Source organism: Corythoichthys intestinalis, chromosome 3 (assembly GCF_030265065.1).
Source record: "Corythoichthys intestinalis isolate RoL2023-P3 chromosome 3, ASM3026506v1, whole genome shotgun sequence".
Taxonomy (NCBI): Eukaryota; Metazoa; Chordata; class Actinopteri; order Syngnathiformes; family Syngnathidae; genus Corythoichthys; species Corythoichthys intestinalis.
This window is the reverse complement of record NC_080397.1, coordinates 53,757,350-53,775,753: the sequence shown is the minus strand read 5'-3', so window position 1 is coordinate 53,775,753 and position 18,404 is coordinate 53,757,350. Positions and strand designations below refer to the sequence as shown.

Here is an 18,404-nt window from a genome sequence, read left to right as displayed (position 1 = left end):
GAGTATGCAGTGTTATTTTGGTCTTAAAAGGAACTTCGGACTTAAAGACTTGTAGGCTCTAATAAGCCACAGTTGTTCTCTTTTACGAAAGTGTTATTAGAATACATTTATTATTGCCGTTGATTTAAAAATCTATAATACTGTATTTAGTACATGTTTTGACCTACGGTTGGCGCCATGTTTTACATGCACAATGCACGCTGGGGGTGATGACGCGGTTGGGCTGGACTGGGAGAATAGCTGTGCTAGCTAGCAAGCGAAGCTAATATGACGACTGGCATGATTTTGTCACATTCTGCTGCTGGTCAGATTGTTTTGTTACAGAGCTGTGGGATGAGTTCCCAACTTCCTCCCTGCATCAATTCCAGCTCATCAGCAGTGCCTTTAAACCGATCCTAGGTGGCTTGCCGAGATATTGACTTGCTGCCTTTTGACAGTTTGTATATCCGTTCGTTGCCAGTTGCATTATTGCCTTGCCTTGTTTTGTTTCGTTTGTCTGCCTCAGGTTTTTTTTTTGATCCTAACTTTACAGTCACGGACCCTTTTTGTGTCTCCTTTTTGCAATCGCGTGTTTTTTTGTGTGTTCAATGAACTCTTTTAGGCAATCCCTACGTCAATGTTGTCTGCTTGCTTCCGTATTTGTGGACCGTAACAGATTTGTTGGTTACTTACTTATTTCCTTATTGATTGCAGCTAATAGATCGATAAACAATAGACATACTATCGATGCAGAAAACAATAACATGGTCCTTGTGTTGGTAGTTAATGACTGCTGTGAAGTGAGCCGTGTTTTCTAATTACGTGGTCAAACCAGCCGCACTTTCTTTTCACTTGTGTTTCCGCTACAGTTTTTAACGCACAGAGACAGACAACGCATGTGGGTTGCGATTACTTTATAAGGAAAATCATGACTCCAACATCATGCACTCGTCTGTCGCACGGGAAATGCAGGTTCGAATCCCGCTAGAGACCTTCATTTAATTGCTTTTGCTGCTCGTTTTGTGAAATATCGACAGTGCTATCCTGCTCATCACTTTTACGCTCGGCTTAAAATTGGAAGGGCAGAACCAATGACATATTTATGTAGCTAACGAGTGACACTGTGGAAGTACAGTAGTGCTGTCCAGTGACGTCACCGCCCGGAGTGAATTCCATCATCAACAGCAATGGCGACCTTTCAAATGTTATAAAAACAAAAACATTCAGAGGGTTTTGAATATCAAATTATTGTAACTCATACTGACATTTATCTTTTAAGAACTACAAGTCTTTCTGTCCGTGGTTCCCTTCAAGTATCATGATGTGATAATGTACACAGTATGTAGCGTAATTTAGGTCTTAATTTCCAATTATTTTAATGCACAATGATTGATTCTCACCAGAGAGCGGGGGACTGGGGCACTTGTTCATCTGTACTGGCTCCTGCCTGGCAGTTTGCAGCGACATCAGGCCTTGATCTCCAAACACAGTAGGCCTCATTTTCCTGCTCCTTGAACCACACTCATTTTCTTGTGACCCCAAGAAGAGGAAGGAAGGTGACTCTTGTTGCTGTGATTGGCTATTGTAGCTGCTCATGAAGCTGTTCATTGGCTGTCCAGTCTGACGAAAGTGGAAGTAGCTATCAGAAAGAGTGTTCAGCTTTTCCGACTCGAAAATCCCTAACGATGATCCTAAGCTTGAACCTCTACTGTTGGGCCTTTTCTCCTGATGCTTTAAAGGACTGGTGGACGAGTCACTTGGGATGTTACGATGTGAACTGATCTTGGCTCCACTAAAAAGCCCACCCAACTCTTGCCGGTCTCGAGGGGAAAGAAGAGGTTCATCTTTGTGCTTATGTTTGTGCTTGTGTTTTCTCTTATGGAGGCGAATACCTCCGAGACCACCTGCACTTGTACTGCCAATGGATGCAAATCCATCCCCTCTTGCTGAGGACCCCTGAAGTTGTCCATTGCTGCTGCGATGTTTCACCACTGGCTGGAGCTTTGAGTGTCCACTAGGGTGGAAAGCCTTGGGAGGGGGTGCAGCAGGTCTCATAAAAGGTGATGGGCCAACATGACCAAGGGTGTGATGAGGCAGGTAGAACGGAGGTGCAGGGGGGAAATAGCCTAGGCTTAGATGGGGTGCGTAAGGCATGGCATACGGTGCTGCATAGTAATTTCCCCCTGCTATTGGATATCCATATCCTTGAACAAAAGGTATTTTTGATGTGATTGGCTCACTGGGTTTGGCTGGACGACCCCGTCTCCTCTTGGCCTTTAGATCAGCACTCCTACGAATATACGGACTGGATTCGTAGGTGTCATAGGTGACTGGATAATAATGATGGAAGTTGAGGCGGAAAATAGAGGGATATGGATTCTGCGGGTAACAGGTATATCTTCTGTGAGACACTCGCAGCTGTTGGAGCTTTGATACAACCTAGTAAGCGGGGAGTTGGACAAAATTAGGAAAACATATTAGACAATAAATCACATCACTGTAACGCAAAGGTAATCAGAATTATTTGGCTAACCTCTTCAAGTTCGGAAAGAAAATGAAGATGATCCCGGCTCTGAAGACACTTCCTCTTACGTCGATTATGTTTTTGCTTCTTCTCCTGCTGGGAAAGGAAGTTGTCCACAGCAGCTTGTCGTTCACTCCGAGCTCTGTTGCCTCTGGCGGATGCTTCCAAAGCAGCAGCCTCCACAGCTTCAAACCCGCACAGATCAAAAGAATATCTGGAACAACATTGCGCAACATTTAATAACAGCACCACTGTGAGTTTGTTAACTACGTATAAGAGTATTACCTTCGCCGAGAAGCAGGACCTTTCTCTGTTTGATCTGAAGTGCTGTTGTTGTCAGTCCCAATACCGCTATCACTGGGAATAGTCTCCTCACTGTGGGACTCACTGATGGGAGACAAGGTGACCTCCTTAACTGACGCACCCTCTGAAAGCTGGGAGGGTGAATTAGCTAGAAGACGAGGTGGTGACAGTTTCCATCCCCCAGAGAGGAAACCTCTAGCCACTGGTTTGGCTGGCAGAGCTGATATGGGCTGCAGACTAGGCATAGTGGCATCAGAGTGGTTAGCTCTCATTGGCAGAGCATTTGCACTCGGAGATGAAGTGGGGGCGGTCACAGCAGAGCCCTCATAGAGACTAGACGTGGATGTGCAGGGCTTGTCCCTTGCTATTTTGGGAAGGTTTAAACCTTGAGTTTCAGCTCGGGGTTTACGGCCTCTTTTTTTACCGATGTAGATTGTTCCTCTCTTGCTCACGTTTATCTGTTTTCCTAGTCGAGCCTCAATGGTTGATGCCATGGCATTCATAGCAGAGGTTACAGGTGCGGAAGGAGACTTCAGAGAGCTGTTCTTACTGGAGCTTGACAGGATCTCATTCAGAATGCTTTGCATCTTTCTAAGCTTTACCTTATTTACTGGCTTTGAATTACTTCTGCCACGTTTTACTTTCAAACCACTGGAATTGGCACTATTTGATGTTGATACCATTTGTACTAATGTTGTATTGATTGCTGAGTTTAGTGGAGTAGTCTTCCTCCTACGCATTAGCCCTGCAGAGGTGTCTTGGGTGAGAGGGCTTAAAGGTGAAGTGGATGTCCCCTCATGGATAGTTTCTACAGTTAGAAGGGGTTGTTTCTTGGGGCGTCCACGTTTTCTTTTAATGGGCATGTGGGCAGTTAGGCTGTCGGTATTTGTATAAAGCGGACTAGAAGGAGTTATCGGGAAAGCTGACGGTGGGTCAACTACCATTGATGGACTGCTGCAGTTATCTCTTTGGGGTGAGGTGATGCTGGTGTGACTTTTTGCTTTCAGGTATGACCATCTGTCCTTAGCCTTGCTTGATCTGGAGCTTATGGTAGAGATAGTGCTGTGGCTCGGGCTAGGACTCAGGGTGGTCCTTGTTCTGGGGCTAAAGTTGGGCCTCGGTATAGGGCTTAGGTTTGGACTCATATTACCTTTAGGAGTAAGGCTGGTGTTTGGACTCGGGAGTCTGGGACTCATGGAGAAGTTTGGTTTGCCAATGTTTAGGGTAGGATCTCTCTGTTTATGTGCATCCATGCTGATCTTGGGACGACCCACTGGGTTCTTTTTCATTCTGTTCATAGTAAAATTTGATTCTGGATCGGTCCCGCTTCTGACCGAGTCATCTTTTTCTCCCCGCTCTCCCTTTTCTCTTTTGTCACTTTTATCCGTTCTTTCAGTTTTCTCTATCTTCTCTCCAGCGATATCACTCTGACTTGTAAGCCTGGAATCATTTTTGTGAATCTCCATTTTATGAGCTACTTTAGGTTCCGGAAGCTTATGCTGGTATTTCCCTGTGGTGTTTGAGTCCTGTCGTTGAAGCGATTGCTCTTCAACAGAAAAGGACTCATCTACAGAAGGCTTTCTCCGCCTTTTTCTTCCTTTGCCTTCCTCTGGTTGTACAGGGATTCCTCTTTCCTCTTCATCACCTTTTCTACTAGTAATTGTTCGCTCTCTTTCATCCTTCCTCCTATCCTCTCTTTCTTCAGGAAACTGCTCAGTCATCTCTTCTTGTCGATATCGCTGCCTGTCCTCTGAATTCGATGGGCTTCCTGTTTCTTTTTCGGACTGTCTCCCCCACAGCGTGTCAGCACTGTGAGGATTAGAGAGCATCTTCTGGGAGTCCTTCCTGCCATACTTCCTCTTGATGTTCCCAAAGAGCTGCTCATTAACTTCCTGCAAACCTTTCCCCCTGAACAAAGAACACAAAGCAGTACAGATGAGAATATTTGCTGTAGGAGACTTATTTCGCATAACACAAAACTGTACAACGAATTGGATTATTGCAGAAAATGAGATTACCATGACATCAAGACATCAACCACAGTCATGCCAACAAAATGACAATCCATTAATCATGCGCTCGTAATTTGTGAACGATACGCGCCAAAAATTTAGCGCAAAGCTCTACTTGGCCACGCTCAGAAGTGTCACTGTGAAGAAAACGCAAAGGCAATGGACCTTTCAAGACTCAAATTTTCATGGTGAGATATTTACATTTTTAGAGGGTTTTATTAATATCCAATGCGCGGGTCAGCAACTTGTGGCTCTTTAGCACTGCCCAGTGGCTCCCTGGAGTTTTTTCAAAAATGTTTGAAAATGGAAATGAAAATTCTTCTAATTCATTAACTGTATATTTATAATTAAATTAAATTTGAGGTGGCATTGTACAACAGAGTAGTCATGTGGTGCGTTATTCTCTATAGGATGCACTGCAGGGAAAATAAACATTTAATTATGAAGGCTCATTAGTAGCCAACTTAGTCATTTAGATAGTAGGCTAATATAGCTAATATAAATACAGTGGGGCAAGTAAGTATTTAGTGAACCACTAATTGTGCAAGTTCTCCCACTTGAAAATATTAGAGAGGCCTATAATTGTCAACATGGGTAAACCTCAACCATGAGAGACAGAATGTGAGAAAAAAAACAGAAAATCACATTGTTTGATTTTCAAAGAATTTATTTGCAAATCATGGTGGAAAATAAGTATTTGGTCTATACCAAAAGTTCATCTCAATACTTTGTTATGGACCCTTTGTTGGCAACAACGGAGGCCCAACGTTTTCTGTAACTCTTCACAAGCTTTTCACACACTGTTGCTGGTATTTTGGCCCATTCCTCCATGCAGATCTCCTCTAGAGCAGTGATGTTTCGGGGCTGTCATTGGGCAACACAGACTTTCAACTCCCTCCTCACCCCGTGGCGTCAAAATGATAACAAGAATGGGGAGCAAAAATCCCAGAACCACACGGGGGGGCCTAGTGAATGACCTACAGAGAGCTGGGACCACAGTAACAAAGGCTACAGTCAGTAACACAATGCGCCGACAGGGACTCAAATCCTGCACTGCCAGACGTGTCCCCCTGCTGAAGAAAGTACACGTCCAGGCACATCTGCGTTTCGCTAGAGAGCATTTGGATGATCCAGAAGAGGACTGGGAGAATGTGTTATGGTCAGATGAAACCAAAATAGAACTTTTTGGTAGATACACAGGTTCTCTTGTTTGGAGGAAAAAGAATACTGAATTGCACCATACCCACTGTGAAGCATGGGAGTGGACACATCATGCTTTGGGGCTGTTTTTCTGCAAAGCGACCAGGACGACTGATCCGTGTAAAGGAAAGAATGAATGGGGCCATGTATCGAGAGATTTGGAGTGAAAATCTCCTTCCATCAGCAAGGGCATTTAAGATGAGACGTGGCTGGGTCTTATCAGCATGACAATGATCCCAAACACACAGCCAGGGCAACAAAGGAGTGGCTTCTTAAGAAGCATTTCAAGGTCCTGGAGTGGCCTAGCCAGTCTCCAGGTCTCAACCCCATAGAAAATCTGCGGAGGGAGTTGAAAGTCCGTGTTGCCCAATGACAGCCCCAAAACATCACTGCTCTAGAGGAGATATGCATGGAGGAATGGGCTAAAATACCAGCAACAGTGTGTGAAAAGCTTGTGAAGAGTTACAGAAAACGTTTGGCCTCCGTTATTGCCAACAAAGGGTACATGATAAAGTATTGAGATGAACTTTTGGTAGTGACCATATACTTATTTTCCACCATGATTTGCAAATAAATTATTTAAAAATCAAACAATGCGATTTTCTAGGTTTTTTTTCCACATTCTGTCTCTCATGGTTGAGGTTTAACCATGTTGACAATTACGGGCCTCTCTAATATTTTCAAGTGGGAGAACTTGCACAATTAGTGGTTGACTAAATACTTATTTGCCCCACTGTACATACAGCATGTGTTGCCTTCATTAAAAGGCTTATATAGTGGTACCTCTACCTATGAATGTCTCTACATTAGTGCCGCAACAATTAATTGATTAACTCGAGTAATTCGATTAGAAAAAAAGATTTGAATTAAATTTTCCGGCTTCAAGTATTCGTTTAATTAAAGTGGCGTAATGGTTTGTTTTGAAAGTGTTTGCATTTAGTTTTATTGATTTGGGTGGATACACTGCCCTCTAGTGGCAACAGTGAATATGACATAACTCATTTCACATGGCTGAATCCAACTGCTCCCTGTTAAGACAAAATTGAGCTAAGTTTTTGACTGAGCTAATGTTTTTTAATGAATTCGTAATTTAGCTTATAGGCATATTCAGGTGTTTTTTTTATTTTTTATATATATATGTTTTTTTTTTGTGGGAATATGTGTTTGAACCATTTGTTAGGAACATTGTAAAAAAAAACGTTAGCATTTTATCCCATTTAAGCTAGCGGACTTTTGCTATGTAAGTTAGTCAGTTGTTCTTTTGTTGTACTTAGAGCCTTATTTATTTATTGTTTTATACCGTTTGAGGCTCAGCTTAGGTATTTTAATTTTTTATGTTCCTTATCCGATTTATCAATATAATCGACTACTAAAATAATTGATAGCTGTGGCCCTTCTCTACATACAGAATTTTCGGGTTAAGACACGCATCAATGGGAAAATATTACCTCTTGTTAAGAAAGAAATTTCAGAATACAAAAGGCAAAAATACAGTAGGTCTATAGCTGGTATTCGCAGCTCCCAGAGTTTACAGAACTACTGCTATTGGCTATTGCCTAGCATTCCTGGCATCCAATTGGCTAAGAAGGACCTTTACAGTATGTGTATGTGTGTATCCCAGCATCCTCCTTATTCGCCCCTCATGTAGCGACAGCTTTACATGAGTGTATTAACGTTTATTCTTTATTGTTTGTTTTTTAAACTACTGTAATTTTCTATAAGCAGCTACTTTTTTCCTTCATTTTGAATTCTGCAACTTATAAGTTGTATATACTGTATATATATAACTTATATAGTCATAAGAGCGGCTTATTTGTTTATTTATTTGGCTTAATAGCGAATACTTTATTTGACAGCGGCATCATTAACACTGTCATGAGGCCGTCATAATTATGACATGACACTACCATGGGCATTACTGAATGCTTATGTCATTGTCATCCGGCAGATTATGTCACTAACTCCATTTACGTCCAACTTGGATCTTTTACATCCATTCAAAAGAGATAATTTACCAGATAACACTAAATGACATCTGTTATAAGCATTCATAAATGCTCATTACAGTGTCACGTGATAATTATGATTGTCTAATGACAGTCATATGGCGCCACTGTCAAACAAAGTGTTACCAAATACTGTAACTAGCAATTAATGAAACAACTGGAACAGTAACTGAAGAAATAATTAGTACAGAACATGAATTTTGATTGCTATTTACATCTGTAGCACTGCAATGCATGCTAGGAGGCACGTTGGATAACAACAGTGTTGACAGCAGGTGGCAGCAGAGGTTGACTGTCTCCCACAAGGGAGCAGTGATGAAGCTTCTTGAAGCAATGAAGCTTTGCAGCCAATTGGTTCAAAGCTTGATAGTGGTTCATTTTGTCTTATGACAGTCATATGATGCCGCTGTCAAATAATGTGTTACTGGTTAATATCTTTTGGTGTAAATATCCCATAATACAGCGAGGACAGCTGCAGCTTATAGTCCAGTGCGGCTTATCTATGAACAAATGACGTTTTTGTGTCAAATTTGGTGGGTGGTGTCTTATAGTCCGAAAATTACAGTAATTAATATCTTGTTTTCAGTCGTTGGCACACATTTATTTGTATAGGAGTTATAAAGATTAATCCAATGTTTAACTGAGGCTTCCCCAGTCACCTTAGTATTTTCTTTATAAAATTTGATAAATATGTGACAATAGATACACAGTTAATGTCACGTAGGGGTGGCATGGAGGACCCAATAGCGTACTGCACCAATGCTATTTTTAGAACGTGACATCGCCATCGTAACGCGAAAGTGTGTCATTATAGACACACCCTTGCTTACAATCCATGTTATTTCGACTTGTTTTCTCCGGTAATCTTTCAAAAAAAGAACATGCCGATCAAAAACTGCTGCTATGGAATTTGTAGAAACGACTATAGACATTACGACATATGAAGGATGTTTTCTTCATACGTTTCCCAAAACCAAAAACTCGGAGGAAAAAATGTGAAGAATGGATCAATTTGCGCGGATGTCCAAAAGACCAGTTTAAAGCCAGCAAGGTCAAGCCATTCATATTTCATATGCATTAAACATTTTGTTGAGGGCAATGGTCCTACAGAGGAAGAAGAGGTAAGCCATTTTGATAGTTTTACTTGTTTTTTTTTTAGCGTGGCGTTTTGCAGTGCTGGCAATGAATGACCTGAAAAAAATTTAAATGGTATCTGACTGCCAATGTTACTTTTTCTGTTGTAACAAACAACTTAAGTAAGGGGGAAGTGTAAACAAATTATAGAATTAAGATTTATAGAATTTGTAGAAACGACTATAGACATTACGATAGGGTTGTTCCGATCATGTTTTTTTGCTCCCGATCATTTTAGTTTGAGTATCTGTCGATACCGATATTTCCCGATCCGATTGTTTTTTTTTTTTAATATATACATTCAACATACAGTACATAAGTACTGTATTTGTTTATTATGACAATAAATCCTGAAGATGGCATTTACATTATTAACATTCTTTCTGTGAGAGGGATCCACGGATAGAAAGACTTGTGACTTTGTATATTGTGACTAAATATTGCCATCTAGTGTATTTGTTGAGCTTTCAGTAAATGATACTGTAGCCATGTCCAAATGCATGATGGGAAGTGGAACCATGACTGTGTGTAGTGCTACCAATTGATATATCTTCTCTGCGTTGGGAAACAACATAAGGTGTTAAGAAAAAAATCAATTGCTACCTTGCTTCCCCACATTGCTTCCCATCATATTTCTAATCATAGGGAGAGGAATTGTAAGGCTTTAGCCAATTAAAAAAAGGCTACAAAGGCTGCCAAAAATCACTTCTCATTTTACGCTGCCTTTTATCTCTCTATATAGGTAAGACGGCGCCATTACAGATTGAGTGCGACAATGCGTGGGTGGGTCGTGCAGCGCATGCATTAATTGCGTTAAATATATTAACGTGATACATTTTTTTAAAAATTAATTACCGCCGTTATCGGGATAAATTTGATTACCCTACCTTAAGCCTAAAATAAAGACTCGGGATGAGTGTAACATATTATGTTTGTAACGTTAAATACAATTAGAAAATGATTTAATTGAAAAATATATATATATTAAAAAAAGGCATGGCCGATATTTTTTGGGCGATTCCGATACTTTGAAAATGACGTGATCGGACCCGATCGATCGGCAAGGATGTTTTCTTCATCCAGCTTATAAATCAGGTGCGCCTTATAGTGCGAAAATTACGGTATGCATAATTCAGATTTTATGTTTATTGAGCACTAATCTATTTGTTACATGTTTTGATGCATTTTTGCACATTATAAAAGATTGTCTGAATTTTGGGGGGCTTGGAACGGAGTAGGGCATTTTTCACATTACAAAACTATTTCCAGAACCAATTAATTTCGTAAGTAGAGGTACCCCTGTATAAGGCTTTTAATTTTTTGCAGCCCGAGACATATTTGTTTTTCGTTTTTTGGGCCCAATATGGCTTTTTCAACATTATGGGTTTCCGACCCCTGGACTAATGTGTACTAAGCAAATACCTGCTGAGAGAGGTAAGGTTGAGAATACTGGCATCTGTAACAACTGGCAATTGAAGGTCTGGAGTCAAAGATCTCTGTGGTGAGTGGATTTGGGTCACAGTCCTTGGGAAAGGTGCATTGGAATCCATTACAGCATTTGCGCCCTGATTGGCTCCCATTAATTCTGCGGCTGACTCGGACTCTGATGGATTAGCGGGAGAAACCGAAGGTGCTCTGAATGTGATCCAGTCCGGATTGACTTGGTGCTGAATGTGCTGGAATTGTTGTGTTAGGGTGTGCTGTACTGGTTGTACAGGGGAGAGAGTGGACGCAGCAGGAAGAATGTTGCGAGGCTGGTGTTTGGGTGGAGAGGGATCTCCCAGGAGTTGCAACAGGCCTCCTTCTCTCTGCTCAGGAATTCGGAACTGGCGCTCATATGTCTGTGGAAGACAGAAAAGAAACAATGAGTGGTTACGATATTCATCATAACAACATCACAAAGCAGAGAGGAGAGGAGAAAAGAAAGCATATGATAACAATAAATGACCGTTTAACAATAACAATTTCCTGTCTTAATAAGATTCGGTTTCACAATAAGATAAGAGCGATTAGTTCACGTATTGTACATCCATATTTTGTCAGCAAATATTGTGTAATCGAAACGTTGCGATGTGAGATTCGATTTTCACTGCAGGGCTGACTGAGACTTTTAATACAACTTGTGTGCACGAGCAGACCAAACAAAAGGTTTGTTTACGGAGCAATTAAATTCCTGTGGCAAGGATGTTGCACACTGTGAGTGCTGGGGGTGGAGGGTTAGTTTGGTGAAGTCTGACAACAGACAGTGTGTAAAACACAGTTGTGGAACTCAGCTGTGTCCTTGAGTGCCCTTTCACTTCAAGTATGCACACTCGTAACGTCTATTGTTATTTTATTCTCATCATTACTGCCTCCTCTGTGGGGGCCCTGTTTTCTTCGCTGTTTGTTAAAGCTAGCACTCATGTCCGGTAATATTCTAAGGGAGGACATTCATCTTGCTTAATTTCTCAGTGAATTACAGACAAATTCAAATGACAAAATAGGCATTTTTTGAAGGAGAGCAATATGATACTGATCAAAATTAGGTCTTTGCTCCACAAGTATTTGATACACAGCCGATTTTGCTGGTTTTCCCACTTGCAAAGCATGTAGAGGTGTGTAATTTGTATCATAAATTTTCTTCAACTGTGAGGGACAGAATCTAATACAAAAAAAAAACAGAAAATCACGGTGTATGATTTTTAAATAATAAATTTGCATTTAATTGCATGAAATAAGAATTTGATACATCACAAAAATGGAACTTAATATTTGGTACAGAAACTTTCGTTTGCTATTACAGATACCAAAAGTTTCCTGTAGTCCTTGACAAGGTTTGCACACACTGCACCAGGGATTTTGGCCCACTCCTCCATGCAGATTTTCTCCAGAGCCTTCAGGTTCGGGGCTGCTGCCGGGCAACATGGACTTTCAGCTCCCTCCATAGATTTTCTATCGGGTTCAGAGCTGGTGACTGGGTAGGCCACTCCAAGAACTTAAGATGCTTCTTACGGAGCCACTCTTTAGTTGCCTTGGCTGTGTGCTTTGGGTCGTTGTCATGCTGAAAGACCCAGCCACGACCCATCTTCAGGGCTCTCACTGAAGGAAGGAGGTTGTCAGCCAAGATCTGGCGATACATAGCCCCATCCATCCTCCCCTCAATACGGTGCAGTCGTCCTGTACCCTTGGCAGAGAAGCAGCCCCAAAAAATGGTGTTTCCTCCTCCATGTTTCACAGTTGGGATGGTGTTCTTGGGGTTGTACTCATCCTTCTTTTTCCTCCAAACACGACGAGCCGAGTTTAGACCAGAAAGTTCAATTTCAGTCTCATCCGACCACATGACCTTCTCCCATTGCTCCTCTGGATCATCCAGATGGTCAGTGGCAAACTTCAGACGTGTCTGGACATGCACTGGCTTCAGCAGCGGGACCTTGTGTGCGCTGTAGGATTTTAATCCATGACGGCGAAATGTGTTTCCGCTCCAACAATTGTTACCCTCTCACCAAGCTGCTTGCTTATTTTCCTGTACCCATCCCAGCCTTGTGCAAGTCTATTATTTTATCCCTGATGTCCTTACACAGCCCCATGGTCTTGGCCATTGTGGAGAGGTTGGAGTTTGTTTGTTTGAGCATGTGAACAGGTGTCTTTTATAGAGGTAACAAGTTCAAACAGGTGAAGTTACTTCCGGTAATGAGTGGAGAACAGGAGGGGTTCTTAAAAAAGAAATGAGAGCCGAAATATTTACTAGTTGGTTAATGTATCAAATACTTATTTCATGCAGTTAAATACAAATTTATTATTTAAAAATTATACAATGTGATTTTCTGGATTTTTGTATTAGATTCTGTCCCTCACAGTTGAAGAGAACTTATCATATAAAGTACAGACCTCTACATGACTTGCAAGTGGGAAAACCAGCAAAATCGGCAGTGTATCAAATACTTGTTCTCCCCACTGTAATTGACCACATTTTGTTGATTGTATGTATACGCTCTGCATATCAAATGTCACACAAGGAAAATCTCGGCATTTATCATCATGATTTGACTGTGATTGTCTCTATTTTTTGACATTGAACATACCATAATTTTTGGACTACAAGCCTCTTTCTTTCCCCCTCATTTTGAATCCGGCGGCTTATAGTCCAGTGCGGCTTATTAGTTGATTTATTTGGGTAACACTCTGACAGTGGCGTCATAAAACTGCCATAAGACCGCCATAATTATGACATGACATCATCATGGGCATTAACGAATGCTTATGACACATGTCATTAAGTGTCATCCAGTAAATTATGTCCATAACTTCATTTATTTCCAGCGCGTATCTTTTACGTCCATTCAAAAGTGAGATAATTTGCCGGATGGCACAAAATGACATCGGTCATAAGCATTCATTAATGCTCATTGCAGTGTCATGTCATAACTATGATGGTCTTATGACAGTTTAATGCCGCCAATGTCAAATAAAGTGTTACGGAATACAAACGCTAGCGATTAATGAAACAACTAGATGAGTAACTGAAGAAATAATTAGCAGAGAACATGAATTTTGATTGTTTTTACATCTGTAGAGCTGCAATGCATGCTAGGAGGCATAATGGATGACAACAGGTGGCAGCAGAGGTTGATGGATGACAACAGTTTTGACAGCAGGTGGCAGCAGAGGTTTACTGTCTCCCTCTAAGGAGCAGTGATGGCCAGTGAAACCTTTTGAAGCAATGAACCATTTCAGCCAATTGATTCAAAGCTTCATGGTGGTTCATTTTATCTTATGACAGTCTTATGATGCCGCTGTCAAATAAAGTGTTACCGGTTAATACCTTTGGGTGTAAATATTCCATAATACAGTGAGGACAGCTCCGATTTATACTCCGGTGCAGCTTATCTCTGAACAAATGCCGTTTTCGTGTCAAATTTGGTGGGTGGCAGCCTATAGTCAGGCACGCCTTATAGCCGAAAATTACAGTAATTAATATCTTGTTTTCACTCATTGACACACATTTATTTCTATCGGGACAATAAAGATTAATCCAAGGCTTAATTGAGGCTTCACAAGTCACCTTAATATTTTCTTCATAAAATTTGATAAATATGTGACAATAGTTACGCAGTTTATGTCACGTAGGTCATGGATGATGGAGATGGAGGGCCCAATAGCGTACCACATGAATGCTATTTTTAGACCAAAGTGGATCATTTTAGACATGCCCTCGCATACAATCCGTGTTATTTCTACTTGTTTTCTCCGGTAATCTTTCAAAATGTCACACCTGGGTGAGGGTTGTCATGTCTTGGTATATTCTCTTCCTGCTTTATTTTGAAGCCTCACCCTTCTGTTTCCACCACTCACCCTTCCTGCCATCTCACCTGTCTCTGATTATGATTACCTATTGTTCCCACCTGTGCCCCATTCCTCATGTGCTTAAATTGTTTGTCACTCCCTAGTCTTGTGCCAAAGTGTCTTCGCCCTTCGTTGCCACCAAAGCCCGACCATAGCCAAGATAGATTCTAAGTTGTAAGTTGTTCTTAGTGTTTTTGTCATAGTTCTTTGTTATTTTGTGCCTCATGTCTAGCCCTTTGTTGTAGTTGTAAACTCCAGTGATTTTTCCTGGCTCTCTTGGTTCTCATTTGTATCATTTTATTTCATAGCTCGTTATTTCCTCCTTCTGGAGCGCCCTCAGTTTGTTCCTGCTTCTCATTGTTTGTGTTAAATAAAAGACTGAACTGAATTCTGCACATGAGTCCGCTCCGTTCCGTCCAAGTGTGACACAAAGAACATGCCGATCAAACACTGCTGCTATGGAATTTGTAGAAACGACTAGACATTTCGACATATGAAGGATGATTTCTTCATCCGTTTCCCGAAACAAAAACTCGGAAAAAATGTGAAGAATGGATCAATTTGCGCGGACGTCCAAAAGACCAGTTTAACGCCAGTAAGGTGAAACATTCACATTTCTTATGCAGTAAACATTTTGTTGGCGGCCATGGCCCTACAGAGGAAGAAGAGGTAAGCCATTTTGATATTTAAACTTATTGTTTAGCGTGGTGTTGTGCTGTGCCGCTTGTCTGACAATGAATGACGTGAAAAAAATTAAAATGGTATCTGACTGCCACTGTTACTTTTTCTGTTGTAAAAAAACTTGAGTAAGGTGGAAGTGTAAATAAATTATAGAATTAAGATTCTTTGGCTGTCACTGAGTAGCATTTGCGATCGCTACACAAAAATAGCAATGTAAATTGCCCCCAAGAACGGTCAGAGACGTAAGACAACTAGAGGATATAATATATATGAAAGACAGGGCATATGGTGGTAAAGGATAGATTGTTGAAACAGGAGAATGTCATTGTCAGTGGCGTAAGGTTCTTGTGGCACACAAGAAAAAGGTGTCGATAAAAAAGCTACCTCTGGATCAGGTCGGCTCTTTTTCCTGTCTTTATCAGCCCTCGACATTTAAGCCATCATTTGTATTTTCTTCCGCATCTTAATTTGGCACCAGAGACATCATTTTGGGACAGAATTCGTAGGTTTAGCTCAGAAAACATCTCGTTCGTACACTATTTCCATGCATTCACTATTGGGGACAGACGGAAGGTTGACCCGCCTAGCAACAATTGCTAACGTCATGAATATTAATGTGCAAAAGTAACGTGTTGCTTGCGGTACGCCATTGAACTCAAAATGCTTTAATTATCATGACGATAAAAAAACACAAAGTTCAAACAAAAGCTGTGGAGATTCAAAAACTACGGTGGCCAAGAGGTGTCAGGCGAAATGCAAAGTCCAAGCAGTTTGCAAATAGAAAAAAGCACGATCCCCAATTGCAAAGGCTATGCAAAAGTACAAAGCAGGAATGCAAACTGCCACAACACGATCCCCAGTTCCTAAAGCGCGATTGCAAATTGGCAAAAGCACGAACCCCAATTGCCACAACACGACAGCATATGGCACGCAGCACGGGTGCAAAAGGCTCGTTTGTGCAGCAACGGTTTTGTAGATACAGTATTATGCTTTTATTGAGATATAAATCTTGAGTGGTGACCTCACTTGTAGCTTTTCCTTAGCTTAGCTCCCGCAGCTAATGGAGCGTACCAACTCTCTCAATAACAGAGGTGTGTCCTAACAACCAGCACGAACCTAGCACAAACGAATGGCACCACTTCGGAACCATTTTGCAGTAAATAAGGGGCTTAGAGGGATGTCATCACTTGAAATTAATATCTCAAGCCCCCCAATTTACTGCAAAATTTACCTGAATTTTTTTGCGTACGTTAGTGCTATTTGTTAGCACACACCTCTGTTATTGAAAGAGTTGGTACGCTCCATTAGCCCGGTAGCTTAGCTAAGGAAAAGCTACGAGTGACGTCGCCACTCAAGATTAATATCTCGATAAAAGCATAATACTGTATCTACAAAACAGTTGCAGCACAAACGATTTACATCATTTTCATATAAATTTTCATCTGATGGGGGAAGGGGGGGCAACTTTACCTTTTGGATTCGGGCTGCGAGCCATTTGCTGTCGTGTTGAGGCAATTGGGGTTCGTGCATTTGCCAATTTGCAATCGCGCTTTAGGAATTGGGGATCGTGTTGTGGCAGTTTGCATTCGTGCTGCAAGCCATTTGCTGTTGTGTTGTGGCAATTGGGGTTCGTGCTTTTGCCAATTTGCAATCGCGCTTTACGAATTGGGAATCGTGTTGTGGCAGTTTGCATTCGTGCTTTTTTCTTTTGCAAAGCGTTTGCAATTTGGGTTCGTGTTTTTTTCTATTTGCAAAGTGTTTGGACTTTGCATTTCGCCTGACACCTCTCGGCCACTGTAAAAATACAGTGACAAACAAAAACTCAGGGCAATAATAAAAGACTGGTTATCCAAAACTTACTGGGCGGAAGATGGGGAACAAGGGCTTTGAGGCAGGTATGGACAAGACTCTCGGATAGATACTTGGATAGACAATGACCGAACAACAACAGACAGCACATGGGGAACTTAAATACAGACATGGGGTAGCCGGCCAATGAGAAACAGGTGGTTGATACAAGAGGCAGCAGATTGGTCAAGACACAAGGAGCAGGCTTCAACAGGTGAAATCAATGGGTAATCACATGGACAAGAAACACTAGGGCAAAATCCTAACAAAACTCAATTCAAGGCATGACAGTTTAGCCTCAATCTCTAGCTATTTTAATGCACATCAGTTACTGATGTGGAGGTCTGTCCCTTGGCGGCATATTCAGCTACAATCCTGTAGTTCCCAGTAAAATTTAAACGAAATGTAGCCGACCACACGCATTTACTGACGGCAAAAGCCGCCGCTTGCCTGCAGGCTTCCAAAGACCGCTGCTTGGTGTTGACCAGCTGTTGCTGATAACAGATGCTTCTCGCATTCACAAAGCCTCACTGGCACGGTAGATGAATTATGGAGACATGGGAAACATCTAAACAGTAGTATCATACATGTTGTAACAAACTATGGTAATAAGTAGACATTTGGCACTTGATTAGTGTGTCGTGAGGGCACAATCAGCGAACAGGCTTACAGCTAGGGGTGTGACAAAATATTGATATGGTGATATATCGTGATACATTGAATCCCAAAAGGTTATTAATATGCTCACGCCAAGAATCGAGATATCGTTTTAAAAAGATGTCAATGTTTTAAAATAATAAAAATTAATCAACAAGTTGCTAACAAAACCTTCCACCATAATAGTGTCTCAGTTAACTGTATGGCTGCCATTGACGGCACTCGACCCTAGTGCTGCAACGATTAATCGATGAACTCCAGTAATTTGATTAGAAAAAAAGATTAGAAATAAAATTTTGCTGGTTCAAGTATTCATTTAGCTAAAGTGGCGTTGTAATTGTGTTTTAAAAGTATTTGCATTTAGTTTTACTGATTTGGGCAGATACACTGCCCTCTAGGGGAAACGGTGAATATCACATAACTCATCTCAAATGGCTGAATCCAGCTGCTCCCTGTTAAGACGAACATGAGCTTTTGTTTGAGCTAATGTTTTTTTTTAAGCATTCGTAATTTAGCTAATAGGTATATTTAGCCGTTCTGGGAATATGTGTTTGAGCCATATTGTTAAGAGAATTAAAAAAAAAAGTGTTTACATTTTATAGCATTTAAGATAGCAATCCTTTGCTAACATGTCTATATGCTGTCATAGCAGATTCATGGCGCATTAAGTCTCCTATTTTTAATTTGTCCGTTTTACCCTGAAAACCCCCGTTTACAGACGTCGCGCAACCGCTTTTG

At 41.2% G+C, this 18,404-nt stretch overlaps 1 protein-coding gene across 2 annotated transcripts in view; it reads right to left on the bottom strand.

Annotated features, from left to right (window-relative positions):
- setbp1 (SET binding protein 1) overlaps nucleotides 1-18,404 on the bottom strand; it is a 135,399-nt gene that overhangs the window by 15,286 nt on the left and 101,709 nt on the right. For both annotated transcript variants that reach the window (XM_057830986.1, XM_057830987.1), the window contains exons 3-6: nucleotides 10,581-10,999; nucleotides 2,789-4,714; nucleotides 2,513-2,717; nucleotides 1,380-2,418 (exon numbers count right to left, since the gene is read on the bottom strand). In XM_057830986.1, coding sequence (XP_057686969.1) covers nucleotides 1,380-2,418; nucleotides 2,513-2,717; nucleotides 2,789-4,714; nucleotides 10,581-10,999 — 3,589 coding nt within the window. The remainder of the gene's footprint in view (nucleotides 1-1,379; nucleotides 2,419-2,512; nucleotides 2,718-2,788; nucleotides 4,715-10,580; nucleotides 11,000-18,404) is intronic.